This window comes from Manis javanica, chromosome 9 (genome assembly GCF_040802235.1).
Source record: "Manis javanica isolate MJ-LG chromosome 9, MJ_LKY, whole genome shotgun sequence".
Taxonomy (NCBI): Eukaryota; Metazoa; Chordata; class Mammalia; order Pholidota; family Manidae; genus Manis; species Manis javanica.
The window spans coordinates 886,396-914,259 of NC_133164.1; the positions used below are offsets into that span (position 1 = coordinate 886,396).

At 53.7% G+C, this 27,864-nt stretch overlaps 1 protein-coding gene across 7 annotated transcripts in view; it reads right to left on the reverse strand.

Moving 5' to 3' along the window:
* ATP11A (ATPase phospholipid transporting 11A) overlaps nucleotides 1-27,864 on the reverse strand; it is a 106,615-nt gene that overhangs the window by 35,936 nt on the left and 42,815 nt on the right. For all 7 annotated transcript variants that reach the window (XM_037024790.2, XM_037024789.2, XM_073212342.1 and 4 more), the window contains exons 2-11: nucleotides 19,707-19,829; nucleotides 13,039-13,128; nucleotides 12,241-12,321; nucleotides 9,636-9,743; nucleotides 7,325-7,453; nucleotides 5,107-5,210; nucleotides 4,720-4,770; nucleotides 2,161-2,225; nucleotides 1,431-1,512; nucleotides 162-312 (exon numbers count right to left, since the gene is read on the reverse strand). In XM_037024790.2, coding sequence (XP_036880685.2) covers nucleotides 162-312; nucleotides 1,431-1,512; nucleotides 2,161-2,225; nucleotides 4,720-4,770; nucleotides 5,107-5,210; nucleotides 7,325-7,453; nucleotides 9,636-9,743; nucleotides 12,241-12,321; nucleotides 13,039-13,128; nucleotides 19,707-19,829 — 984 coding nt within the window. The remainder of the gene's footprint in view (nucleotides 1-161; nucleotides 313-1,430; nucleotides 1,513-2,160; nucleotides 2,226-4,719; nucleotides 4,771-5,106; nucleotides 5,211-7,324; nucleotides 7,454-9,635; nucleotides 9,744-12,240; nucleotides 12,322-13,038; nucleotides 13,129-19,706; nucleotides 19,830-27,864) is intronic.

The following is a 27,864-nucleotide window of genomic DNA, read 5'->3' on the forward strand; positions in this document are numbered from 1 at the left end:
CAGAGGCCCAGGGACTGAGAGTGATCAGTGTCTACAGCTGGGGGGCACTGGACACCTGTGCCATGGATGGGCCCCGTTACTAACCCAACCAATCAAGGCCTGTCCGTGGCTGGGGCCACTCTCGTAATGACGGCCCCGCGCGGCATGTGCGCTTTCCATACCAGGTTCCTCTGTCTTTCCGATTCGGTTTTCTGATTGTACCACGGCTCATCTCGGAAGGGCTCGCTCTGCCACACGTATTTCAGGACGGTATTTATCAGAGCTTTGCTGATTAGAATGCACAGGTACACGATGAGGAACACATTCATGGACCTAAAACAGAGACTGCGGTTACGTAGCCACTCCTGGAGCCGCATGGTGCCCTTCCCACGAAGACAGACGAGCACATCACGAAGAAAACAGCAGAACAGCTCAGGAGCATGTCCTAAAGGGTCCCTGCTGTCCGCCGACACTGTGAAAATCAAAACACACACATCTACTCGAAGTGAACGGTGGCCCCTGTCTGGGATCCAGGGGCCCCAAGGGGGGTGCTCGGTAAAGGGAAGGTTTTGCAGGCAGGACCCAGACATGCCAGTCACACCGCCGCAAGGTGCTGCACCGTCTGGGGTTCTACCATTTAAAAAACATCCAGAAATCAATTAGCACTAAGCATCCACCCAGCAGCTCCACACGCAGATTCCACGGTGGGGGAGGCGGGCAGGGGGGAATGCCGAGTCCTTAGCCAATGTCTCAGCAGAACTTGGAAAGGTCTGATGTTTCAGCGTCTATTTCTGAAACCTGTTGTCAATGCAGACACCCAGGAGCAGAGCATCCTTGCTTACTAAGACCCAGATCTCCACTTGCATGTCTGGTGCAGCCAGACGGACAGGGACCAGGAGTGCACTCTGAGATCAGGTTACGAAGAGCAGGCATGAGGCTCTGACCGTCTCCGCAAAGCTGTGGACTGGCACACAGCCCGTCGTTAAACAACCTGAAACTGTCGTCCACTTTCAGCCAAGGACACGCCTTCACAGTCCCAGGCCAGTTTCCTACGAATCCAGCTCTCTCCTTGAGCCATCATCATGCACATTTTGCTATTTAATGAACAGAAAGCTAATGTTTTCCTCAGTAAAACATGGGGATTACTACTCCCCAAAGCTAGAAGTGACCCTACTTTGTCATTTTCATGGCTTGGTGACGGGAGTCGTGGGCACCGGCACGAACCTGGAACCGGGACCTCAGGTGTCCACACAAGCGAGCCTCTAGAAGCGGGCTGAAGGGTGGGGCCATTTATGTCCTCACAAGGTACGACAGTCCATATAAATAATCAACTCTACAGTCTGTCTAGACACCACGAAGGTATTGCTAACAGGCTTCACATCTATGGTGGTTTACGGTAGTTCTAAGTCACGATTTTTATGCAGTTCAAACAACCAGGTACTGAACCTTACTTTTCTACGGCTGATCGTTTCTGGGATTTTGACTGGTAATTTAATGCCATCTTGGTTTCCATGCCCGTGTAAATAGCAACACCTGTAAAGGAGATTAAATGTTAGAAAGTAACAATTATACCTTGACTTTACATAAAAGATTACCCACAGCTACAGTTAAAATGGAATTTGGGACAAAACAAATAATATTTTAAATTCCTCTATGCAACCTAGCTGTTCAGAAAAAGTTACACAACAGGACTCTTCTGACTAAAGAAACACTTTTTGTTCCTGCATAGAAAGCAACCTACATTTTTTTCTGTAAGTCCCAAAGGCAGTATGTTGGGTTTCTACTTTACACACTTGTGTAACTTTAAGTTGTCTCACTTAATCAAAATATAAAAAAATAAAATCGCCAGAAGTGGGATATACTAGCAAAGGAATGCAGCCATTATAAGCAATTTCCTGCAGAACTGTATTGTCTGAATTTCTTCAGGGGCCTAACTTTATGTTTCCACACCAAAAACCACAGGCACTTAATATGTAAGCAATACCCTCAGATGCTTTGCTTCATGGATTGTGGTCACACATCAATACTGGTTTCCTGGTGAGGCCAGATTGCAGATGCATAAAGGGCAGAGCATCTCCGAGCACAGAGGGAATGCTTTCATGGCACCATGGATGTTAGCTGCCTAACATACTCTTAAGTTTCAGAGGCCATTACTAATAATTCACTAATTAAAATATTTACCAAAGATTTTCTCAGTGTTCTTCAGCGTGGCTCCTCGAAGAAGCAAGCTTTCCGATCCTAATGGCCTGAAAAGACAAGGATGACCAGACACAGGGCATCGGAGTGAACAGGAAGGCACTCCGCATGCGGACAGTCAATCCATTCGCCTAACGTGCATCTGAGACCCGGTTAACCACAGAACTGCTTGTACTGGACTGTGAAGGGCAGCTCAGGTCCAATAAGACACGTGGTCACCACTGTGGGGGAAGGCCTCTGCCCACGGGGTCCAGCTTGGGGCGGATGCTCCTTAGGAATGCAGCTGAGCCTGTAGGTGAGGGTGGCGGACCCACACGTGGGGCCGCCACACCAATGCCACCAGCAGCCCCTGGGAACTTTGAGGTGCCACCCTGAACCAGAAACCTGCTCCTAACGGGCCTCGCACTCAAGGACTGCTGGACCGGGACCCCCGGATGCGCTGGAAATTGAGCGGTGATGGTGCCTGTCACTTGTGTGGCCTCAGTGGTGTCTGCAGCGTTGTCTGGGAGGCCCGGCCAGTCTCAGGTGACACAGTGAACCTCTGTGTGCCTTCACAGTCAAGTCCAAAGACTCGAATGCAGGCGGCCTATGCATCCGGAACGGTGGAGCACTGCTGGGGGAGAACTGGCAGCCATCAAGGACCTTAGAAATCCTGTAGGAACAAGACGGCCTGGGCACTCAGGGCTCAGTGGCGAGCAAGGGACGGGACCGCTGCCTTCAGGAACTCCCTGCTCTAGTGGCTGCCTGGTGGGTGGGTTACCAGCTCTTCATTTCCCAGAAGCGAGGGGGCAATATGAACACCAAGTACAATCCAACTTTATAAATGTTCCTATTCTCAGCATTTTAATGGTTTTCTTTGGAGGAAGGGGTTTGCTTCGCTTTTTCAGTCCATCCCTTGTACTGTGGGAGCCGAGCTCCTACGCACATCATAACCTCAGACACAGCTCAGGGCAGCGCCCGGCAGAGGACCAGAGAGAGGGGGGCGCTCAGAGGGGGCCGTGTGGACACCCATCCCTCAGCCGCAGCCACGAAGGCTGAGCTGCCGCCTGTGAGCGACACGCTCACGGTGCCATGTGGACTGGGCTACGAAAACAAATGGCCCTTTCAGAAAGTGTCTCCGGGAGTCTAAAAATAATTTACTTTAAAAGTGCTTTGCATCTTGTTTGGACAGGAAGATGAGGAAATATCGCTGAGTGGACTGAGGACTTTGATAAACAATTCATAAGTGTCCACACCGAATTTATGAACATCTTGAAATGCCCAAGTATTAAAAAGCCTGCTGAATAGTATTAATACTTAAAGGCTAAACCAGAATGAAAACACAAAATGCCACCGGTCGCCTTCCCAGGAGTGTGAAGCCGAGAAGCCGGCAGCTCACTGTCCTGGGCCCGTCCCACTGGCGATGTGAGTGGATCTGGATCTACTCACCTGTTCCAACACTAGGTCTCTCAAGACACAGAAATAAAGGCTACTTCTCCAAGAAACTAGGAATTAATTGTGGGTGGTAATCATTTAGGAAAGACGGCAGCGATGTCTCCGTAACCCCCAATCAGCACTGCCAGCTGGCTGATGGCTAATGATGCCAAACCGCACAAGAGGCACACAGGTTGCGTCCTTCGGGCAGATGATTCCAGGAGCCTCACAAGGAGACGGCCCCAGGGGCTCACCCTCCAGTAACTGTTTACTTTGCAGCCGTTCCCACTGAGTATATTTCTATTTGTGGGCAACTGTTTGCTTCAACACACAAGATTGTATGTACTAGGGTACCGCCAATCCAGAGATGGCTTACACTGAAGGAAAATAGTAGCAAGTGGGGTTTATGGAAAAGGTCAAGTTCAAAACCCACTTACAGTCAGTCTCCTAAACTAGATCTTGAATACCTCGGCAGCAAAGAACAGCTGGGACCTTGGAACAGTGTTCGGATGAAACACCCAAGCCTGTGTCCCCTGCGCTGGGAGGCGGACGCAGCACAGACCCGAGATCGTGCCTTATCGGGGCCACAGGCTGTTCTGGGGAGCTGCCGCCTTGGGGTCACATCTCATGGCATCTCACTGCTCTGCAGGTGTGATGATGAAGCGGGTGATTGCACCCCCCTGGGCCTACCCTCCTGCCAGCCCACCCCCGGGCAGCAGGCTCCACAGCCCCAGGTGACACAGGCCCTTTCCACCCAGACGTGACCTAGGTCAGACCGTGCCCCTTTACCACCACGAGTGACCACGCGTTGTGACAAAACAGCCCGTCAGAGATCTTATCTGTGTGGTGGCAGACACACTGGTCTAAACTGTGAGGTGTTTCTAGCAGGGGCCTGGCTCCTTCCGTGCTGGGGACCGTCAGGCGGGTGCCTGGCATCGTGTGGACACGTTCACGGGCACCTCCAGTTCGCTGACATGAGCGGCTGCGTCCGCAGCATAACCAGAAGGAAGGCACACCTGGCCCCGGGCCACAGGCATAACGGGGAACCCAGCCAACAGCCCCGTCAGCAAGGGTCCCCGTTTTCTCTGGTAACGGGGACAACACGGCCAAGGTGCTGGGCATGCCTCTCACCTCACCACGGGGTCGGTCAGGTCGTTGTAAATGTTCATGCGGCCCACGAACCTGGGGACAGAGAACGGCGGCGTCTGAGGGGGCAGCGGCTGGGCTCTCCCCTCTCCTTGGCTGATGGTTTCCGCCGTCTTCCTCAAGCACCGGTTTCTGTCCACAGATTGGTCTTCACTTCTGTACATTTATACTTCACATCTGTATAAATAGCTATGATTTGAATGTCGCTGGACTATAAAAATACTTAAGTAACGTTTCTGACTTGGTTTTAACTTTTAAGCAGTGAACTACATTTTCTTCCCAAACAACAGGGCCGCTGGGTGGCTGGGCAGCGCAGGGGACACAGGCTTGGGGATGGCGTCTGGGGGCGTGTGGGGGCCCAGGGGTGCTTACTTGTACAGGTCCGGCTGGGGTTGCTCACACTCGATGGTGGCGTGCAGGCCATCCACGTCCTCTTCAGTACGAAATCCCTTTGTGTCTTGAACGGCATGATGAGTCTGCAGATAGACGAGAAATGTGACTTCTCACCAGATGATGAACACGAACGCAGCAGCCGTGCCCACAGGCCCAGCTGCACACAGGGCCAGGGGCCGCACGAGCACGCACCTCCACTGCAGGCTCTGTCAGCCGCCAGAGGGCCCGTCCATTCCTGCCCAGAGGGTCCCGCTATTCCTACCGGCGTCCCCAGTGTAAAACCAATGGAACAATCACCATGGGGATTCGCCGTCAACGCGGGACACCTGGGTGTGTCTGCCGTGGTGCCGGCCATCAGTCAGGGAGCCCATTCAGAGCGGCCACCCCTGCTGTCCGTGTGATGCTGGCTCCTCAGAGAGCCCTAGTGCAGCTCCTAGTGGGTGCAGGCTCCCTGCAGGCCCCAGAATGCCCTGCAGAGCTCGGAGGGCCCCGACCTGGAGTGTCTGATGCCCGGATCTGGGGGGCCGAGGGCTGCCTTTCTAACATGATCCCAGATATTGCCTGGGGCCATTTTGAGGACACTGGTGTGCACAGCACGAGCATGGACGGCTGCGCCTGCCCGGGGAGGAGCATTGCAGGGAGGGGCCTTGTGGGGAGGACCCTGTGCGGGGAGGGGCCCCCAAGTCTCCTTGTGCTTTCCCCTCCAACAATCAATCGCAGGACAGGGAAGGTGTGTGACGAGGCAGAAGAGAAGCGATGGGCGTGGCATCAGCAGCACTGTGACATTCGGGGCACGTGCATGCCCAGCACCTTGGGAGATGCTCTATTTTCTCAAGAGCGTCCGGAAGCCGACTGTGCCCCTTTGCAGATGTGGAGAGGCCCACAGGCCCGAGGTCATACATGCAGGGAACGTGAGTGTCGCCAGACCCCCCCCACATCTCCCTCTGCCTTTAAGGAATGGGCCCGGATAATGCCAGCACCCGAGCCAGTGGGCACACACACAGAGGCCGAGGCAGAACACGGACCCTCACCCCTGCCCGGCCTGGGCTGGGTGGCTGCCACGACATTTCATCTTGAAACATGTGCATCTGAAGCCCGCAGCGTCCGTTTGGAGTGAAGCTGGGCCGTGTTTGGGCAGGACACCCCTCCCGTGGTATGGGGGGTGGAGGGAGGCCCACCACCAGCAGCAGGGTAGGCATGACTCACCCGTGTTGGGGGTGGGACACAACCTCCCGCACCCACAGACAGCGGGGTCACACTGACTCCGGAACTACCCAGGGACCCCCACCCCAGTATCTGCTGCTGACAGGTCAGGCTACCGTGTTCACCCCCTTGGGATGTACGACATAAAAGGGGAGGAAGGAAATGACGAAAAACCACCAGGCTCTGCCCATATTAGTGGATATTAGCATATCCTTTTGCAAAGAAATGATCGCTCCCATCATAGAAATTGCCTAAATCCAGAGGAACTGTTTAAATACCATTAGAGCTGCCATTTTAGGAGGCAAAGCCTTAGAAATGGCCGAGTCCACTGGGCCATCTCACTTTGACAAACTCTTTGGAAGTTTCCAGCTTTTTAAATTAATGAAATCCTTGAAATTAGTAGTGATAGGTCTTATCCTTTTGTGACTGTTAATTAAAATTACGGAGCCCCGGCTGCCAGTGCCGGATTCCAGACTGAGTGTAAGAAATTAATTACACTTTCAAAAAATCCTTATTAAAATACTTCAATAAAAAGGCACTCACTGAAGTGGCAGTCGGGCAAAATCTCAGCTCCTGTGTGACTTCTCACGTACCTGCAGTCTAGTAAGGACACTAGTTTTGACTCATAAAATGAATTCTCAAAAGCCACCAATCTATTCCTCACACCTGCCAGGCCTGGGCTGGGTGGCTGCCACGACATTTCGTCTTGGAACGTGTGCCCCTGAAGCCCGCAGAGCCCGTTTGGGCAGGACACCCCTCCCGTGGGACGGGGCACGGCTCCACTGAATGCAGCGGCTGCATGAATGCCGCGACCCTGAGTGTGGACAGAAAACAGTGGGAAATGGGGAGACAGGGGAGCGAGGACGCAACAAGCCACACGACGGGCCAGGCCTTCACCGGGGACCCCGAGCGCGCCGACGGCTCCCACGCAATGTCGCCTCTGGCCGCACTCACAGCCGGGGGTGCAAGGGAAGGCCCGGGGGGGTGTCCTTGCCTTGTGACTCGATTCTCCATCCAGGCTGGCGGTGGTCACGTGGCACGTCCCATCTCCGCGGCTGCTGGAGAGGAAGACCAGGTCGCAGGGGAAGGTCTCGTCCTCCTTGACCATGACAATGTCCCCAACCTGCCGGACAGAGGGACACTAACTGAGACCCGCCTCCGCAGGGCTCCCTCCCTCGCTGCCGGTCGGTGCGCGCAGACACCGTCGGGGCCCGTCCGCCGGGAGGTGCGTGGACGCTGACGTGGCTCTTGGGGAAGGCGTCTCCCTGGCCCCCGTGCCCACACCGGGGGAAGACCAGCGAGGTTCTGGTGAACCAATGTCAGACCTGTGAAGTGTCAAGCGCGTGGTGACAGGTATTTTGCAATGAGAACGAATGTCCACGATGGGAGGGTGCTGGATTTGGCCCAAGTGCACGAGCTCGGCTTTGCTAAGGTGTCTGGTGGGCTTATTCCTGCAGGAAGGTGCTGACCTCAAGCGAGGAGCTCCCATGGTCACGGCCTCACCACGCAGCCGTCCAGCGCACCCAGGCTGCAGGCAGAGTGTCCGTCGGGCGGGTTTCTGATGAGATACCATCACCCCAGCCACAGCGACCACACCAAGGAAGGTATCCAAATGACGGCCCAGAAGAGCCCTTGGCCCGCCCATGGCTCTGGACCGGGTCTGGAGGCGAATGGCCACCGCACCCTCCTGAAGGAGCACGTCTCCCTGACTCCGTCTGTACCTGCGGCGGGCTTCCCAGCCACACCACGTGACAGTCCCTGTGCACACAGAGCTGCTCTCCCTGCAAACAGGCCCTGGCTTTAATGACATTCCTATCAAAATTGCAGCAAGGATTTCTGCAGCCACAGAGGAGCTTATTCTAAAACTCACGTGGATAAAGAGTATACAGGCCCTTTAGGGTGAAGCTGGGGATTCCCTGCGCCTGGCACACAGCCGCAGCTTTTGGGCCCCAGGGGCGCTGGCAGAGGGATGGCCAGCAACCCAATTAACAGCGCGGAGAACCCAGAAGCAGACCCACGTGACCACGAGTAGCTGACCTCTGATCCTGGAGTGGAGGCGGCCCTGCACTCTATGGGTGGGCCGGCCCTTCCCACAGGGGAAGGTGGAACACGTGGGCAGCTGGAGGCAGGAAAAGGGGCTTCAACCCGAACCACACACCTGCGGTGCGAATTAACTCAAAGTGGATAATGAACGCAGTGTAAACCATAAACCTATAGACTTTGTAGGAGAAAACACAGCAGAGAACCTCTGGGCTGCAGGGCTGGGCAGGGCCCCGAGTCCTAACACTAAGGCCAATGGAAAACACCTGCACACTGGTCATCCTCGGAATTACAAGTGGCCGCTTTGTGAAATGCCACGGGGATATTGCCAGCAAGCGCAAGTATCTAGCGCACACAAACTCCCAAAATTCTACAGTAGAAACCCTCCAACAGTCCAACTAGAAAACGGGTTGATGCCACGGGAGCTTCTCCTGAGAGAGGACGTCCAGCTGGTAAGCACGGAGACGTGCCCTGCGGCTGACCCTTAGGGCAACAGGTATAAGCCACACAGAGGGGTCAGCGAGAGATGCTGGCCGGGCACGGGGAAACCCCCGCGGTGCCCGCGGGAACGTAAAATGCTGCAGACGCTCCGTGAACTGAACAACTACACCTGGATCTGCTGATGGCCGAGGGCCGGGCTCTCAGGCGCCCCAGCCAGTCCGGACAGCGCTCAGACACACCTCCAGAAAGCGTGCCTTCTGGAGAGATGGGCCACAGTGGTGCCGACGCCACGAGCAGATGCGCGTGGGGACAGGGACAGGCCCCCATAAAGACTGCATTTTAGTTTCTCCTTTTCCAATGAATTATTAGTGTAACTGACATATCTGTACACTTAAATGTGAGTTTAGATTAAGTGGATTATTCTCAGACCTCCTCTAGCAACCCAGAGGCAGCTGCCGCGCCACAGGTGGGTGGCTCCCAAGGCCTCGCCCGCAGTGCTCAGCGAGCCGGGGTGCAGCACGGCCACCCTCCGCCTCCTCCCTCCTCCCGCCGCCGCCCTCCCACCTCGCCCTCTGCGCTGCCTTGGTGGGGAGCCCGGTGTGTCGGGAACCAGGTGCTCACGGAAACTCTACCTCTCACTCCACTTTGCTGTGACCCCAAAATTGCTCTAAAAATAAAGTTTGTTAAAACTTCAAAAATGAGCAAATAAAAATAAAAGTAAAAAAAAGTGTCAGGTGCTTGCCTGCAGTGAGCAGGGCTTGGGGAAGGGGCGGGACCCCCACCTGAAGACAAGGAGCCACAGGGGCCCTGAGGCAGGTACTCACTCTCAGCTTCCGGCTCTGCTTCCGCACCAGCTTGCCGTGCTGGATGAAGTGGACGGCGCACTGGTTCATGGCGTTGTCAGCTTTGTGGCGGAGCCAGTCCTCGTAGCCCTGAGGAGGAGGCATGAACCCCGTGGGGCGGGACGGAAGAACCATGGTGGGCCCTCAGCGGCACAGGCCCTTCTGCAGCCCCTGGTCAGCAGCGTAGCAGTAGATCCAGTAGCCCCTGAGCAATTCAGAGGCTCCACCCTGGGCACCACGCTGCCCCTGCAGTGCACACGGCTGCCTGGTGTCTGCCTCCCTCCCCGGAATGTTTGCAGTTTACCACTGTCATCTCTGGGGCCTAGAAGAAGGCTCAGTACATGGCAGAAGCTCAAAAAAGCATCAGCTGAATAACTGAATAAGGAGCATGCGCAACACTGGGAATCTAACGTGCCCTGCCTGGTGCCCCCTGTGATTCTGGACCTTTGGCTGATTCCCTCTTCTCCACTCTGCAGTCACGTGCAGGATGCATTTTTGAAACAAACGCATGACATAAATAAAAGATGCAAAAATAACTCCTCACAAGTTTTTACCTTCTCTATTATAAAACATTATATGGTCTTCAGACATTTAGAAAATATGAAAAGAAATTGAAAATGTCCTAATCCTATCACTCAGGAGAAATTTTTGTCAACATGTATTTTTCCATTATAGTTTTTATATATTAATAACTTATAATTCTAGCCCATGGGGTTGAATTTTTTCAAAATTAGTAACCGTGTGGCGCCATTCCACATGCTGCATCCCAGAGCCCGAAACGTGTCATCCTCATTGCCACCATCATCCAGGGTGGGGCTGGTACCATGTGTCATGTGAAACATATGTCTTAGCCTTTTTTTTTCACGTATTTATGTTTACTTTTTGTTATTAATTAACTTATTTTTATGGAAGTATCATTGATATTCAATCTTATGTTGGTTTCAAATGCACACCACAATGGTTCAACAGTTACCCATATTATTGAATTCTCACCTCGTCTAGTGCAGTTACTATCTATCAGCATAGAAAGATGTCACAGAATCACTGACTATATTCTCTATGCTTTACTACCATCCCTGTGACCGACTTACATTGTGATTGAGAATTACTGTGCCCCTTTATCTCCTTCACCCTCACCCCAACCCACCCCAACCTCTCCCCACTTGGTAACCACAAGTCACTTCTCAGTGTCTGTGAGTCTACTGCTGTTCTGATGTCTTAGCTGTTTTATTTTTTATTTAAAGACATGAGTTTGAATGTGCGGTGCTGAATGCCCCACGCCAGAAAAGCATGACTTTGTCAGCAAGAATCTGACCAAGTATATAACCAGAAGCTGTATTTTGCAAATTATCAGATTTGACCAATCTACACAGAAATGCAAAAATCAGGCTCCAACGTTTGCAGCAGGTAAGGGACTTGAATCCAGGACATAGAAAGAATTCTTAGAGTTCACTGATAAAAAGACAAATGATCCAATTTAAAAACGGGTAAAGGACGTGAAGGCACTTCTCTGAAGAAGACAAGCGAGTGGCCGGCGAGCACACGAAGACGCTCCTCGGGCATCGAGAAGCCATGGCCCCAGCCAAGATGAGACGCACGTACCCACCAGGATGGTGGGCCAGAAAGATGGCCAATGACCGTGTCAACAAGAAGGCGGGGAGACTGGACCCCTGATGGGAAGTGATGCTGCAGCCACCCTGAAACACACTCTGGCAGGTCTCAAAAACATCAGAGCAGTTCTACTCCGACAGACACCCGAGAGTTGAAAACCTACGTCCCCCCAAAACCTGCATGTGAATGTCTGTAACAGCATCACTCATGATAGCCGAAAAGCAGACACCCCCCAAAGGTCCCCCGGTGATGGACGGATGGACTGAATGTGGTCTGTCCACAACATGGAATATCCCTCAGCCATAAATAGGGACATGATGTGGTGGCACATGTACAACACAGACACACCTTGAAAACATGCTAAGTGAACTAAGTCAGACACAAAAGGTCCCACGGTATAGGATTCTGTTCATATAAAATGTCCAGAATAGGCAAATTCAGTGGTAGGAAGTCTACCTGCCGGGGGTTGCGGGGGCAGGGGTGTGGGAGGTGGGTGAGTGCTCCTGGGCACAGGGTTTCTCCTCTGGAGCCAGACAGCAGGGGCTGGTGGCCTTAAACTGGCTAAGTGGGTAGCAGGCACACTTCTCCCTATTATGCCTGGGCTTTCGATGTCAGCACCCGACAGGGCAACTGGACTCATGCGGTGAGCCCAGAGCTGCTGTGCTCTGTTACACAGCCACATCCCAGGCCCTCCGTACGTACAGATCCTCGTGGGCAAGGCAGTCAGGAACACACAGGCTCAGCAGCTCACCTAAAATCAGGTGCCATCTAGAATGCAGAAACTATGGTTCCCTTCTCCAATTCACAGGGCACCTGGCCAGCTACTGAGTTACAAACCTCTAACTCAAGTATCATTCACGAACAGTCACAAAAACGGATTTCTGGAACTCAGTTAAACGCACACCAGGCTGCTCTGGCAGTAGGTGAGGCCGTATAACAAGGACCAGGGCCGTCCTCCCGTCTGTCAAGTCCTTACCTGTTTGACAGCAGTGACGGTGATGACAAAGAACAGGGGGAGTCCACTGGTGACGGGGCTCGTGGGCGTGTCGATGATTAGCTGCCAGGAAACGAGAACTGGTCACTCACTTTCAGAAACGCGGGTTAGTCACCAGCAGTCCCCGGGGAGCCCTGTAAACCGCCCCCTCCACTGGCTTCACTGAAACCCGCTGTCTCCCCTGAGATCAGTCAGGTAAGGGACTTGCCCTACTTCGCCATAGGACAGAGGTGCTCTCTTTAGTTTAGGGGTGTGCACAGCCCTGAAAGGGCAGCGGTGTGATTCCCACCACGCATATTCTCACGTTCTACTCTGCTCCGGTGCCACACAGTAATGACACTGTTTGAATAATTTAATGTTGCAGAAATTTAAAAAATCTCCCAATGCTATTTTGTATGATTGAGGGAACTTTGCTGTTCTTACAACACAGCAGACCTACTGTCCGCAGTCCACACCAGACTCTGGATTCCTCTCTTCCTCTCGCCCGCTGTTTTCTCTGAGTGTCAGCGCACACGTAGGGAAAACAGAACCTCAATCCAGCTTAGCTCAGCTGGTGAACTTCTCCCAAAGACTAGGAAGCCCCTGATGGCCCTGCACTGCTGGAAGGCAGCAGAGCCGACTCAAACGTGGGCGCCTGTGTGTTTTAGCCACAGGCCTCTCCTAGCCTACACGTCTGTCCCTAAGGAGAGCGCCCGAAAGGAGGCGTAGGGCCGACTCCTCAGTAACCGCCCGAGAATAAACTATTACATGTGAGGTGGCAGACAAGGAGGCAGGCCTCACCTGTACCAGAAATATGATCAGGAAATAAAAGTTGGCTATTCTTCGGAATTGTTCAAATAAGTTCTTAGGTATGAAGTTCCAAAATGTGTACTGTATTAAAGAAAAATAAAAAGTGTCACTTTGATCCCATTTCACTGCCTGTGGTGTTATTCTACACGATCAGGAGCAAAACTCTTAACGCATTATTTACAGTATTTAGACACCTCATCCATTTGCTGACCGTAGAAGAGCTGCTGACATGGAACGTGTACCCCAAAGCAGGTACCTGGGGGCCTCCCGACTCCAGGCGATTCAAGGTGATGCCCAGCAGCCGAACCGAAGAGCCACTCATAAAATAGAAGCCTTTGATCGTTAACACAAAACACACATGCTCACGTTTTGCCTGGATTGTAATTTCTTTGTAAACCTGTTCTGTGGCAGTGCACTAGGTGGTGACAGAAAGCTAACCAGAAGCCCACTTTACTGGTGGTTCTGACCAGTGTGGCGCTGATTCCCACACTGGGCAGGCACCACGCACACGGGCGGCCTCCCCGCACCCAGAGCAAGGGAGGCAAGCAGCGGGGGGTCCAGCTGCCACCCGTTCTCCAAGCTTTCCATTTCTGCCTCAGGAGGAGAGCTGTCGTCACTCTTGTGCTGAAAATGACAATGTCCAGGTGTCATCAACTCACCACCAACACTGAGCCGGGACACTGTTCGTGATATTCCACTGGACGTTTCTGCTTTTAATGCAGACGGGCTACTGGGGTGTGGGAAGGTCCTCTGCCCACCTGGTGTGGTGACCCTCCCCTCCTTGGGCATCTCACCCAGTTTTGCCTCTCCTGAGTTCCTGAGGACAGCGAGAACAAAGGGGACTCCGCGCCCCAGGCCCGTCACAGGCGCGCACTCAGTTCCCGTGTCAGGGCGGACGCAACAGGTCAGGCCCGAGGCGCTCCAGAGGGTCGGAGAAGAAACACGCCCTCTGGGCCCCCCCAGGCCCCCCCATCCCCGCACCCAGACGCCCTGACCTCCTCGGCGTCACTGGACACCAGCCCTTCTCGGGTTTTGCAGATGTTTTCCTGCGGTTCGTGGCTCGTCTTTCAGTCCTCTCAATAGTGTCTTCTGAAGAGCAGACATTTTAATTCTAGCGAAGTCAACGTACTAGTTTTCCCTTTCGTGGTTAGCGCTTTTAGTGTTGATCTAAGAACCCGTTACCAAGGCCAAGGTCACCTGGATTTTCTCCTGTTACCATCCAGGACTTTTGCGTTTCACGTGTCGGTGCCTGACCCGCTCTGATTAACGTCTGTGAGGCTGTGAGGTCTGTGTCCAGGCTCACGTGCAGGGGGAGGCCCACCGGTCCAGCGCCATTTGTTGAGAGACTCTTTGCTCCTCTTAAAGGTCAGTGACCATGTTGTCTGGGCCTGTTTCTGGGCTCTGTTCTGTTCCACGGATCTATTTGTCTGTTCTTTTGGCAACACCGGGCTGTCTTGATTGATGTGGTTTTACAATGAGTCTTGAAGTCTGTCTTCCAACTTTGTTCTCCTTCAGTATCTTGTTGGCTATTCCGGGTCTTTATCTCTCCACATAAACTTCAAATAATCAGTTTGCTGATATCCACAAAATAACCTCCAGTGATTCTGACTGGGATTGCAGTGAATCTATAGATCAAGTTGGGAAGAACTGACATTCTCACAACACTGAATCTTCCTATCTATGAACATGGAATGTCTGTCCATTTACTTAAATCTCCTTAGATTTCTTTCATCGAAGTTTTCTAGTCTTCTTTATATAGATCTTGTACATATTTTGTCAGTTTTACACATAAGTATGCATATACTTATTTTTCCTTTTTTTCATGCTAATGTAAATTGTTTTCTTTTAGTCTCAAATTCCAGTTGTTCACTGCTGACATACAGGAATGAAATTGACTTTTGTATCCTGCAACCTTGCTTCTAAGTTCCAGGAGGTTTTGTTGATTTTGGGGTATTTTCTACCTACACCATCATGTTACTTGTAAATAAAGATAGTTCTGATCCTTCCTTCCCAGTTTTTCTATCTTTCATGCCCTTCCCTTTCATTCTGTGTTAGTAGGACATTTAGTGACACATCAAGTGAGATGGTGAGAGGGCCCTTCACCTTGTTCTCAGCTTAGTGTGAAAGCACCTAGTGTTCCCCCACTCAGCACAATTAGCTGTGGGTTTTTTAACAGATGTTCTTATCCAGTTGAGGAAATTCTCCTTCATCCCTAGCTTATTGAGAGTTTTTATCATGAACGGGTGTTGCACACTAGATTTTCTCCATTTGAGTGCAACCACATTGAGAACCAAAGAGCAGCTGTCCTGGAGAGAAACGTTCCTGAGAGTAGACAGCACGTACCTGGATCTTTACTTCTGTTTCTCAATCAGAAAAAAAAAAAAAATCGAAAAAAACTAAAAGCAAAACAAAAAGCACTGACTGCCAGTAAAATACAGGCACTTTTTTCCCTGAAAACAAAACAAAACCATGATCTGAATTCTTAATTTCCTACCCCTACCTCAGGACAATTTGGCTACTATATGGAACTCTGAAAACATTTACTCTGTTATGCTGAAAAACATGAACTTTGGAGTCAGCCCTTCATTAAACACTGGTCCTGGCATCTGAAAATCGGCTAAGATTTAGCAAATAGCGTAACAGCTGACTTCCAGCTTTCTCATTGTGAGAGCAGTGTGACAGTATGTCCCCTGGGGGACTGGGCTGAGGATCGAAGTTCTGGCACTAAGGAAATGACGAAGACATAGAAATTCTATAGCCTGACAAACAGCACAAACGAATCAGTCTTTTTTAAGTTTTAAGATAATTTTCTCTTAAATGGGCCACAGTGGAAAGTCAGTTATTTCTACCAACTTTTAAAAGGAAATATTGAATTTTCAAATGGATGAATTATTCCTGAACAAAATGTCTAGTGCACTGGGTATAAACAGGCTCCTTATCAAAATGATAATAAAAAAATAAAAGGAAATCTTGAAAGAAATGTAGAAGTTGTTGATGTAACCACAGCATTTATGCCTCACTTCTGTGACCAACCGTGGATCGTCTTTTATTATTCTTCATATGTTTCTTTTCTAAGAGATGCTGATCCCAAAATGGAGCTGTCTTAAGGCCTTACCCCAGGAAGTCAACCTTGTTTCAAGGCACCAGGCCAGCATATTTACCACCCATTAGGTAATCGAAACATTTCCACAAATACCTGTAATACATTACTCAGTACAAAGTCGCGTTAACGGAAAAAATCCCTCCCTAAAAGCCCTTCTTCTACCCACTGAAATACTTACAGATGCAAATCACACGCTGCCTAGGATTTGCTTCAAATGCACGGAACAACATGGGGCGCTGAGACACCAGCCGCCTGCTGCTCGAGGCCGGGGAGGTTTGCTATGTGCTCTTTTTATATCTGTGAGAGATTCTATACAAAAGCTCTCAATATATACATGCAAAATGAAATAGGATGCCATCTTCTGCAATCCTTCCAAACGGGGAGCTTAATCAAGCCCAGAACTCTAAATGAATGACAAGTCTGTCTCTATTTCACTGTTACCTGTTCCCTTTCAGGTTCCCAAATTCTCGTCTCCCAGGAAACCAGCACAGATTTGGAATTTAAAGCCACTTAACTGATTACTTTTTTTCTCAGGTACAGAAGGCCAGGCTGCAGTTTGGACACTACGTCTGCTAATCCCCAAAATCACTGGAATACATTATTACTGGTTGTTAATGTGGCCAAAAGACGGTTATTAATTCCTGATGGTACGTGAAAACCCAACGAGATAATTTAAACATTCCTGACAGACCAGTACCATCGGATGCAATAAAATAAAAATTATGCCCAAATTCTGGATTACCAGTGTTAGAGAATGACTGCATGTTATCATGGACTGGCGAGTGAGGCAGGCTGGCACTGCAGACCCGGTTCTGGGCTCTGGGTCTGACGTGGGGCTCTGGGTCGGCTCGTCCCCTTTGTTCTGAGGCTCTGTCTCCTGGAACAGGCTGGGTTCAATAAGCAATAGGGCCTCTTGTGTTGTCAGAGCTCAGACGGCAGGGTGCACATGGGGTCTACTCATACATGGAGGTAGTTATGTGTCAGTAACTTTCCCTTGCTGATCATCAAAAGCAATTTCTTGAAGGTATGGAGTGACAGAATAGCCCGAGTCTAATGTGTAATTCTGTGGCGTCCTGAGGGTACAGCTGGGGCCACAGTCCTCTGCACCCGAGTACCGTCTGTGGAATTGGTGGGCCGCGCTCCACCATCCCCTCTCCAGGACTTGCCCACACAGTGGCTCCGGCAGGCCCAGGAGGGGCCCTGCATGTGGTCAGGATAAAGGAAGGGGTCGTGATGGACAGTAATTTCTTGTTTTTCCTTCCTTACCAGACCTTTGCCCAGTGTGTCTCCCCAAAAGGAAACAAAACTCAAATTCCTTCACTTATCACCGGTTACAGCACTTCTGTGGAACAGGTCAGGAGTCTGAGATAATGGGATGGGAACCTTCCCCACTGGTGCAGCTGTCACAGGGTCAGTGCCTCGGAGCCTCTGGTTTAATGAAATCAAACTTCCTGAGCACAGGCTTCTGTGCACGTAAGTCAGTTGCTGTCTTTTAAGGTAGAAATAAAATTCACTTCCCAAGAAAACAGATACATTACCACAAACATATTCTCCAAACTGTTTGCAAACTGATGTTTGACAAATAAAATTGTATTTTTCATACATCCTGAGCTGCTATTCATTAAATCTAAGCATTACATGCTCCAGATTTGCATTCCAGGTGGTGTAAAATCGATGCCATCGGCTCAGAGTGCATCCTCAACCTTCTGGGGGCCTCCACTCCAAACCCGATTGATTAGCAAGAGGCGAGGCTGTGCGCGGTTCTTCCTTGATCACATGCCATCATCGTCTGGGTCAGACACTGAGCCACTGACCCACCTTCCCGAGTAATGATTGTCTGGCACAAACAAGCTGGCACGGATGGTGCCTGTCCTGCTCAGAGCCAAGTCAGGAGTAGCTGAGCCCTTGACCTGGCACTTGACCCTGTTCTGTGCGCACCCGGTTCCGCCGCCTCCAGGCAGGATGTGGACTGAATGCTGTTGGTGCCCCTCCAGAGCTTCCTGCTGGGAAGGAGCAGCCAGGAGAGGCAGTTTGGGGAAGGCCCCCACCCCTACCGCTGTGTACACAGGGGTTCCTGGTCAGAGACCCCGGAGGCTTCTGGGCTCCGGTTTACCTGGACATCTGGGGACAGGAAGGTGCCTCTGCAGGGAGAGAAAGGTCTGCAGACCAGGGAAGAGAAAGGTGGTGGTTTGCAGAAGGAGGAGGTAGGACAAGGCATCTCTGGATCGCTGCTGGCTAGGGGTGCGGAAATATTTGAGAGAAAAATATGAAAATTATAAATTGGCCCTAAAACCTGGGTCAGAGAACAAAGAGATCAGGAGTGGGATTTAGAAACCAGGCTATCAGTTCTCTCTCCCAAAACGTCAATGGGGCTTTTAAAAACACAAGACACCCACAGCTTCCACTTTATTCTGCCAAACGCACAGGAGGCACTTGCGTTCCCGGCACCGATCCTCCCGGAGCTGCAGAGGCTTCCTCGCACAGCCCCGCGCAGAGCTGCGCACACAGCCCGCTGAGACTCCTCTTCTGGGCACACGGTGGGCTGGCGGAGTGCACAGCGGCACTGACCCTCCTCGGTGAGCTCTGATGACTGTCGGGTTACATGTTACACTGCAAAGACCTGCTTGGTTTATGTCTCCCTTTGCTTATCTGTCTGTGAGCAGGTTCCATGCTTACATAGCTGGGATTCTGTTTACAGGCAATTTGCTTACCCACATAGTTTTCCTGAAAGTTAAGTTATTGCTATTATTATCTTACATTGTAGTTTTAAAATAAAACAATTCCATTAAAAAACTGCCTTGAAAAGCAGAGCTTTTCTCTTCTCAAGTATTCTCAAGAAGCGGGCTGCTGCCTGACAGCTCATGAAGAATTCAGTAGGTCTACTGCCCCATCCAGACAGAGCACGCCGGCCGGGGCTCTAGCCTAATGCACATCTATACGCCAAGGGCACTAGGCATGCGTGCAAACCTTCGTGGACACACACGTGCACCTAACAGGAGTTCTCCATACTCTGCAAAGCCAGCTGCTAATTCTCACCCTACGCTCAAGACCTGCTCACCAGGTCACTCTGCGCAGAACAGGCCTGCGTTCTGCTCTCCAGCCAACAGAAACGAGGCTTTTCCTCCTCCTGCCCTGAACTGACTGACCGACACGCTCTCGGTGTTTATGTTTTACAAGGTGGCTGCACACAAGTCTCCTTTCACCAGTCACGTCTAGATTTGTCTTCATTTTACGGAGGAGCAAACTGGCTGGGGGTGGCTCACGACTGGCACACAGCCAGACAGCAGATAAGCACGGGGCAGTGGAAGGATGTGACCGTCCTAGGCTTCAAGTTGACACTACCTCCATGATGTGATTAAAATGTGAAGAACATGTGTGTGACATCCTGGCAAGTCTTAACAGCACCAGGACACCCAGAGGCATGCTGGGCGCACCAGCCCCATGAGAACAGCTGCCACGGCCCTCGGCCTACACAGTGGTTCCGGGACCCGCCCTGGTGCAGCCATCAGCGCTTTCCAGGGGCATCTGAATGGGCATCAACAAACAGACAGGTTACCTTGGAGGAGACGATTCTGTTGTCGGGGTACCTCTGTGGGATGTAGGCCTCAGCACCCGGCGGGGGTTCCCTGTGTCCCACGTAGATGGTCCGGCTGTCCACCCAGTTCTCCTCTCCGGCACACTGCGGCCGACAGGATGCGGTCAGTGGAGGCAGCACAGACCCGGGTTGAAAGCCCTCCCTGCGGTGTTGGCTGTAAAGCTTCTGCAGATTGACTGGCCGTGCCCGGCCAAGGGGACACCCTCCTGGGCTGAGTCCTCCCAACTCCCACCAGTCCCCAAGGAGATGGTCCGGGCGGCTGTCTGCAGCCCAGCGAGAGCTGCCAGTGTAGCCGGGACAGGGGACAGCACGGGGACAGCAGAGGGGTCTCACACAAACAGCAGCCAGTCTTCAGGCTGCCCAAGAGAATGGGCAACAATGGGCAGGAGGGTGGGGAACGGCCCTCAGTGAGAGGAGGGCGTAAGCTGAGTCCAGAGCTGAGCTGCTCACCCCGTCAGCCTCGCCCTCAACAAGCTTCCCGGAGGGCAGGAGGCTCAGGTCTGACTCGTGTTTGTACTGTTCACGAGAACTAAGATCTGAGGCATCGAGCAGGCTCTTCTCACTACAAGAATCTCTCAGCCAGACCCGATGCTGTTGGCACTGAGGGCTCAAGACTTGGCAGCTACTGGCCAGAGGCTAAGAGCTCCAGCAGTGGCCCTGCCCCGGGGCCCCTGCCTCCCCGACTGACGTCCTGACCCGGGGGCCCCACCTCCCCGGCTGACATCCTGACCCCCCACCCACGAGACTGGCACCCTGACCTGGGGTCCTGGTCCCTTGGGGGAGCAGCCCCAGCCCAGGGTCCCACCTCTGCCCCGGCTCCTGGGCGGGACCTCTGGAGGTGGTGGCTTGTCTAGGAGATGAGCAGGTGACTGAAACCCTCAGTGGAGATAAGTTGGAGGCCCGGGGAGGAGGGCTGACCCAACACCCGGCTCACGGTCGTGAGTGGCCCGGCCAGTCTGAGCCCCAGCTGTGCAGCACTGAGCGGGCTCCCAGCAGCTCCCCCAGCATCACCGGGGCCAAAGGAGGCGATGCAGGCAAGCACGGCAGGACGCCAGCCGGGGGCTCGTCTCCTACCGCCCCGCGTCCACCTCCGCGGCTCAGGCCCCTGGCCCTCTGAGCCAGGTGGGCAGGGGGACACAGCCATATGGCGACCCTATCTGAGGCCACGCCATCCCGGCTCCACTCATCTGCAGGGCAGGGGCACACGTCCTTCCGGGTGTGCCCACTCCACGTCGCCTGCAGCAGCTGCCGGGCGTCAGTTCTTAGAAAGGCCCCTCCTGCCCTCGATCAGGGCCCCTCTGCACACCGTGCAGGCCCACACAGTCTCTGTCGCCACCGTGTTTTCGGGGACGTGTGGGGAGGTGGAAAGGGCACGAGAGCCCTGATAGAGCAGGTGTGGCAGCTGCCAGCCCGGGTGTGGGCAGGGGACTTCCTCCCGCCATGGAGCTGAGATGCGGCCCTCGGGGGCTGCTGCCCATAGAGTAGGGTGACCCTGCAGGACAGGCCACCACCCCTGCCCTCACCACCCTGGCGCCCTCCCTGCCACCTTCCCAGCATGGGTGAGCCTGCCAGGATGGGATGTTGACTTTAAAACTTGAAGAGCTTCCCAAACAAATATCTCAGCGTGAAAGTTAAGAAAATAGAAAAGATCCCTGGTTTCCCTTCATTTCTCAGAACACAGCCAGACGGGCGCTTCTCATTCCTGCGGATTCAGGGAGTTACGCGGAGAACAATACATGCTAAATGAGCCGGATAAGGAAAGAAAAGCATAAAATACAATGTTCAATACAAAAGTGAAAACTGTGAAAACCCTTCTCTTAAATTTCAAAGCCAGCAGCTGGCTGTCAGCCCCAACACGACTCCAGAAGCACACATCTTCCTATGAGCCACTGCCAGCCAGGGACAGAGTGGACCCATCCCTGACCTTGACCCTGACCCTGACCCAGAGAGGGACAGAGTGGACCTGTCTTGACCCTGACCCTAACCCAGCCAGGGACAGAGTGGACCTGTCTTGACCCTGACCCTGACATAGCCGGGGACAGAGAGGATGTCCCTGACCTTGACCCTGACCCTGATCCAGCTGGGGACAGAGAGGACCCACCCCTGACCTTGGCCCTGACCCTGACCCAGCGAGGGACAGAGTGGGCCTGTCTTGACCCTGACCCTGACCCAGCTGGGGACAGAGAGGACCTGTCCCTGACCCGACCCTCAGCACTGCCTCCTGGATGCTTGTTGTCCTCACATGACCACTGACACCCCAAACACTCCACAGCACCGGGCCTGGGGCAGGTCCAAGCACTGCTCAGGCCTGGGACAAGGTCCGAAAATGAGCTTAGCACCTGCCTGCAGCGGGACCTGCCCGGGCCACCACGGGACATTGCTTCGGGGTGAGCCACTGCCCGGAGGAAGGCTACCCTTAGGCTGTTCCCTGGGGGAGAGATGGAAGCACCTGCCACGCGTTTCCAAAAGGCTCTGTTCCTGCTGACCAGTCAGCTCGCTGCACAGACACCACAAGTTATGCCTCCACCTGACTGTGCTCACCACTCAGCCGGGACAGGGGACTTGGTTACTGGCAACCGCAGGTTAAGACCACGTGAGCCAGTGTCTTATTCTCTGCACAAATGTTTGATTCTAATGAGGCTAAAAGCAAGCGTCCCACAGGTGTGGGCATACAACAAGCAGGTCAGCCCCGGAGAACGTGGGCATCACTGGAGTGATTGCAGTCATGCCCACACAGCCACACGCCAGTCCTACTCTGCAACGTAGACGAGCAACTGGACGTTTCTGTGTCAACTTCTTTAGAATAATGGGGAGGCATTAGTTTAGATACAGTTCATGATCCTCCCAGCTCTGTACACTCAGCAATAAAACAAACTCACTAGCTCCAGCTGCACAGTTTCTTTACCCAGCCAGTCCTGACCCACAAGTCAGCTGTACAGATTCAGACCAAAGGGAAGTTATGCCACATGGAGCTCTAAGAACAACGCTGTGGGCTTCACAAAATCTCTGGAGGGCAGGGGACGGACACTAGCCTCTAGCCTCTCTTCCTTGGTATCCTAGGACCGGTAACACTGCCAAGCAGCCTGTGACTGCACCCTGGGGCCAGAGACCCTCAGCAGCAGGCAGAGCAAGCGCGGAGCCTCTGTCCACCCCTTCCAGAAACTCTACTGAAAGTTCAAGGAAGTGCATCAGTTACAGGGCGCCGAGGGCACAGCCTGAGAGAAAGGTTTTCTGAGGAAGACAGACAAAGCCCTGAGACACACAGCCCCTGATCCTGTCCCCGCGCCGACCCGGGGAAGGAAGCAGGCCCACGGGGCTGGGAGCTGCCTAGTGAGAGGGCACAAGTGCAGGAGGAGGCCCACCCGCCATCTCCTCCCGGACGACGGAGGGACAGGCATCGCCACTCAGGTCTGGCCTCAACCCCGCGTGCTCCCCGTGCAGTTAAGGAATGGAGACTCCTGAACACAAGGCCCAGTGGCCCCAAGTCCTCAGCTAAACCTCCTGGGACATCCCCATGGCAGCCCCACGCCCCTCATTCCGGGAAAACAATCACGGAGAGTGAATGATCCCAATGGGACCCCAGCACGACTGGTCAGACTTGTCTCTCTGAGAACGGAGTGCGGGGACATCACCAGTTTCTGGGGCTGGAAGGGACCCCATGGTCCACACAGCGCCCACTACACATTCCAGAGCAGGAATCCGGCAGCGGGCCCGAGGGCAAGCTCACCTCCGACCCAGCCCCTGTCCCACCACACCGGCTCTTCCATGTCGCCAGAGGGGCCTCCTTCCTGTCACCCTTACAAATCTGTCAGCTCCGGGTACAGACCGTGGGAAGGCATCCCCAGAGGCCAATGGCTAAGAATGCTGAAGGACACTGTACCCCAGCGGGGGCTTCCCCACAACACCCCTTCTGGCTGGTCTAGTAGTTCCTGGTACAAATGAAGCTCCGAGGCTCCGGGACTGCCAGGACTCGGCATGCACGTCAAGGACCTGCCCTGAAACAAGTCTGTAGGTGGAGAAACCGAGTCATGACTCAGGTCTGCAAGTCCGCTGGGAGTGAAGACTCACCTCGGAAGGGCCCTCTCCGAGCTCTGCTCCCAGATGCCCAAGAGGGCCCGCGCGCCCAGCTTCCCTGGAGCACCGAGATCCTGAGCCCCGAACTTCTCGCTGCCGTGCAGCCCTCGAGAGGGAAGAAGTCGGAAATGGCTGTTCATCTCCCAGCGCCTCACGCACCAGTCAGTTTTCAGCGGACTCGGTAGAGCTGAACGTTGTCTGGTGTCTGACAGGCCCAGAGTTGTGCCAAGAAAAGGTTTAAACTACAGAGAAAAGGCCATGGGCAAGCCTAGTGCTCTGCACACAAGGAAGGGGCCCCCAGGGTGGGCCCGTGTGTCCCGTGCCCAAGACGCAGGCGCCGTGCAGTGCAGCCCAGGCAGGGGATAGGGTCCTGGGCATCCACGGCGCTCCCCCACGTCCGCTGCTGCACCAGGACAGCAGTGCCCATGTTTGGGGTTCCACCAGAAAGCGGCCGGCCGGCCGGCAGCGAATCACACATCTACCAGCTGTGCCTCAGCTCTGCTAGGATTTGAGGTGTGGCAGCCTGATGTTAAGGTCAGAAAGCACACAAGGACCAAAGAGATTCTTAAAAATATGTGAAAATCAGTTTCAGCCAGTGTTAGCCACCTACTGGAAGTTTTGACTGTCAGCTGAAACAACGCCTATTCGCTGAATCATAACCGTGGCCTGAACACGGGCATGGGGCCTAGCTGCTCACTCCCAGGTCAAGGCTTAGCAGCGGTTCCTCCAAGACCATTTTTCAAATTTATGGGGATCCAGTGACACAGCATTTCCTCGTTCTGGTGTCTATTTACAGCTTTAAAGGCATTTCCTGCTGCATGGGCGAGAGAAGCCCAGGGCCTCGGGGTCTCTGCACACAGCATCTTCCTGGCGTGCGCTCCTGTGAGGTGACGGGGCGCTGGCCCCTGTCCTTGACGCCCATCCCGGGGTCTGCAAGGCGGCATCTGCGCCTGCTCCTGTCGGCCCTGCTCAGGCACAGTGGTTAACACAGTGCCCCCCGACGCACCAGGCTTCTGGGCGGCCCACCGTCGGGGCTGACCTCGAGGCTCTGAGGTCTCCAGGGGAACCCCAGATGCCCTCTGCACCGGCGGGGGCTCCCCATCTCCCGTCACAGGCAGCGGCATGCCTGGCTTCACCTCCCCAGACAAGCTGGGCCTCTGCAAGGCTCTCATGGCATCTTTTTGTCATAAACATATTTTTAAAGCAAAACCATTCGGATCACCCAGTACCACAGATGGACCACACCATCTGGAAAATGCTGACGACCAGCTGACCTAAACCGTAATTTACTGGATCCAGAGTCAAATAAAAATATAAATTCTAAGCACACATGACTTCTGGCCTGCTCTCAACTCACCTAACTCAGACAGTTCCAGGCAGCAGAAAGACACTCAGGGCTTCGTCAAGAGCTCATGGCGTGGTGTGCAGAGGCACAGGGTGCTCCCCCGAAGGCCGGACATGCAGGGTGGGGAGGAAGCACTGACCTGCATCCTGGTTCTTGGGGACACGATGCAGCATGACCCCAAGGGCGAGGGTAAGCAGCATCCGGGACACGGGCGGGCAGGAAGGCGGCACTTGGCGTGGGGAGTCAGTCGGCAGCAGAGACGCTCCAAGAATCAGGGGCCACACCCAGCTCTTCAGGAGGCCGCAAGAACCACCACCAGGCAGGTGGCCACACGACGGCCACAGGACTTCATACTGATATCCTGCTGTGGTGCCTCCCCTTGAGAAGAACTGGCCAGAAAGCCGAGCAAACTTCCCCAATTCACTAACAGAAACATGCTGGTACACAGGCAGGCTTTTAACAGCTGAAATTATACACCTTCAGCAGCAGTGTGGGCACATTTTCTAAATATTGATACATTTCTAATGAAGGCAGTGCATGGCTGAGTCAGGAATTAGAGCGTGGTGTTTAGTGCAAACACTGACAAACCGGGTAACAACACAGCTTCAGCAATCACGGGGTGGCCGGCCGGCCCCAGCCTGCAGGCGGGCTGTCTGAGACCCGGCACCAGTCTCTGAAGCCCTGATGCAAAGATGCTGTCGTGGGGGGAAAACTGCTCTGCAAAATGAGGCCTATGCCCGAGGCCTGGGCCTTGGGGCTGGGAGGGTGACCAGGACAGGCCTCTGCAGCCCTGAGACGAGGCTGAGCAGCGGGCACAGGAACCAGAAGGGGGTCTGGGCACGCAGTGGGGAACAGGCCCCCGTGGGGCAGAGACGGTGCCCAGGGCCAGAGGGCAGGGAAGGCGCCGCCCTTCAGGACAGAGCCTCAGAGGGCAGCCTGCCTCAGCCCCAGCCCCAGCTAACAGCGAGCCGAAGGGCAGAGGTCAGGCGGAGTCACAGCGAACCTCAGCCAGAGTCCTTGTTCATCCTGGCGCTGCAGCGGCGTGGAAACACTTCCAGGCTGAGATTTCCCCAAGTCCTCCTAGATACTGACAAGATACACCCCTCTCCAAAGCCACCCCGGCCTCACCCAGGGGTGGTTCCCTGCGTGTGCTGCTCCTCGCTGCGCACCTTACGACCCTGCTGCCGCATGATCTAACTTTCCTACTTGAGACACCGTCCAGGACATGTGACTTAGCCAATTCCAGGAAGGAAAGGTGCCCCCTTGTCCCTCTCTCACTCCTGTACCCCGACTCAGAAGATGGAGGAGAGTCTGGCAGTTGTGATGAAATCTGTCTGGGGACCGGCTCAGGGTTGGGGGACATGATGTGGGGCGTCTGCTTTGCTGTGGGTGCTCCCTGCCCACTGGCTCATGGGGACACAAGGGGCCTGCCTGGACACCCCATGTGCCCAGGTGTCCCATAAAAGGGACACCAGCCCAGGCTGCGAGGACACCAGGGCGCTCCCAGAGGGCCCAGCCCCTCAGAGCTGCTCCTGCAAGGACGGGTAGGTGCCCCTGGATGTTTCCTGCTGGAGGAAATCACAGGAACCTGAGCATGGAATCCAGCGCCCAACCTGGGTGCGAACGAGCCAGGCACTTGTCCACGAATTCACCTCTGGTTTACAGCAGTGAAACATGCTTCTTAGGAAATGTTTTGACTAATACAGCCAGTACCACCTCAAGATGAGAATCATGCGGTAGGCAGAAGGGCTTCTGCCGCTGTTTGTAACAAATATGAAGATGTGTCAAAACAGTATGCTGCCGTCCGGAAACACACACAGGAGCGTGGCTGGCGAAAAGCAGCCTGGACAGATGACTGGAGGGAGACCCTCGCCCCGTCCTCCCCAAGCAACTCGGCCTGAGCGCTGGTCCAGAGCGGCGGCAGAGCAGAACAGGGCCCACCGGAGGGAGGGGAGGGGAGCCACACAGCCCACAGCCACTGGTCAGTCGCAAGTGTGGGGCTGGCACCCACCCGTTGCTGCTCCTGTTCCTAAGTGATTCTCATGATTTGGTTCTCACATTTAACTTACAACTCCCCGAGTGAGTGGCTGGCTGTGTCTCCTAATTTTTGGCGTCTCCCCAACGATGATGATATGGTTTCCACAATACACACCTTACATTTAAAAGTACACAGACTCTGCTGAATCATTTTTTTTGCTGTGTGCAGAATGGCTGCTGAAGTTGTCACTATAAAATGGTGCATAATGAAGAATGATTTCATCTCTCTCTTAAGAAGCTACCGAAGTGGGGACTCGACAGAGATTGGTGGTGCCACCTCTTTCCAACTCCCAGTTCGCAAGCAGCTCATGCTGGTGAGGATGGAAATCGTGCAGTCTGTCATTCTGCGATTCCAAACCCGACCGTCCCCTCTGTGAGCTGCGAGACTATGCCTGGAACGGGAGCCCAGCTGGGATGCGATGGAAAAACACAGGGAAAACACCTCATAAGAGCTCAGACTCTCCCAAGAACCAGGCCTTTGATGGTGTTGCCAGTCTCGGCAAGGGAGGGCTGCAGGTGGGCGAGCTGAGAGCGGGTGACGACGGGGTCCGGGCTAAATCAGGGACCTGCTTCCTCCCAGGCTGCCAAGTGTCACACCGTGAGCATTTGTAAACAAACACTTCCTGCTCCCGGTATTTTGAGTTTTATGATCTGAAGCAAATC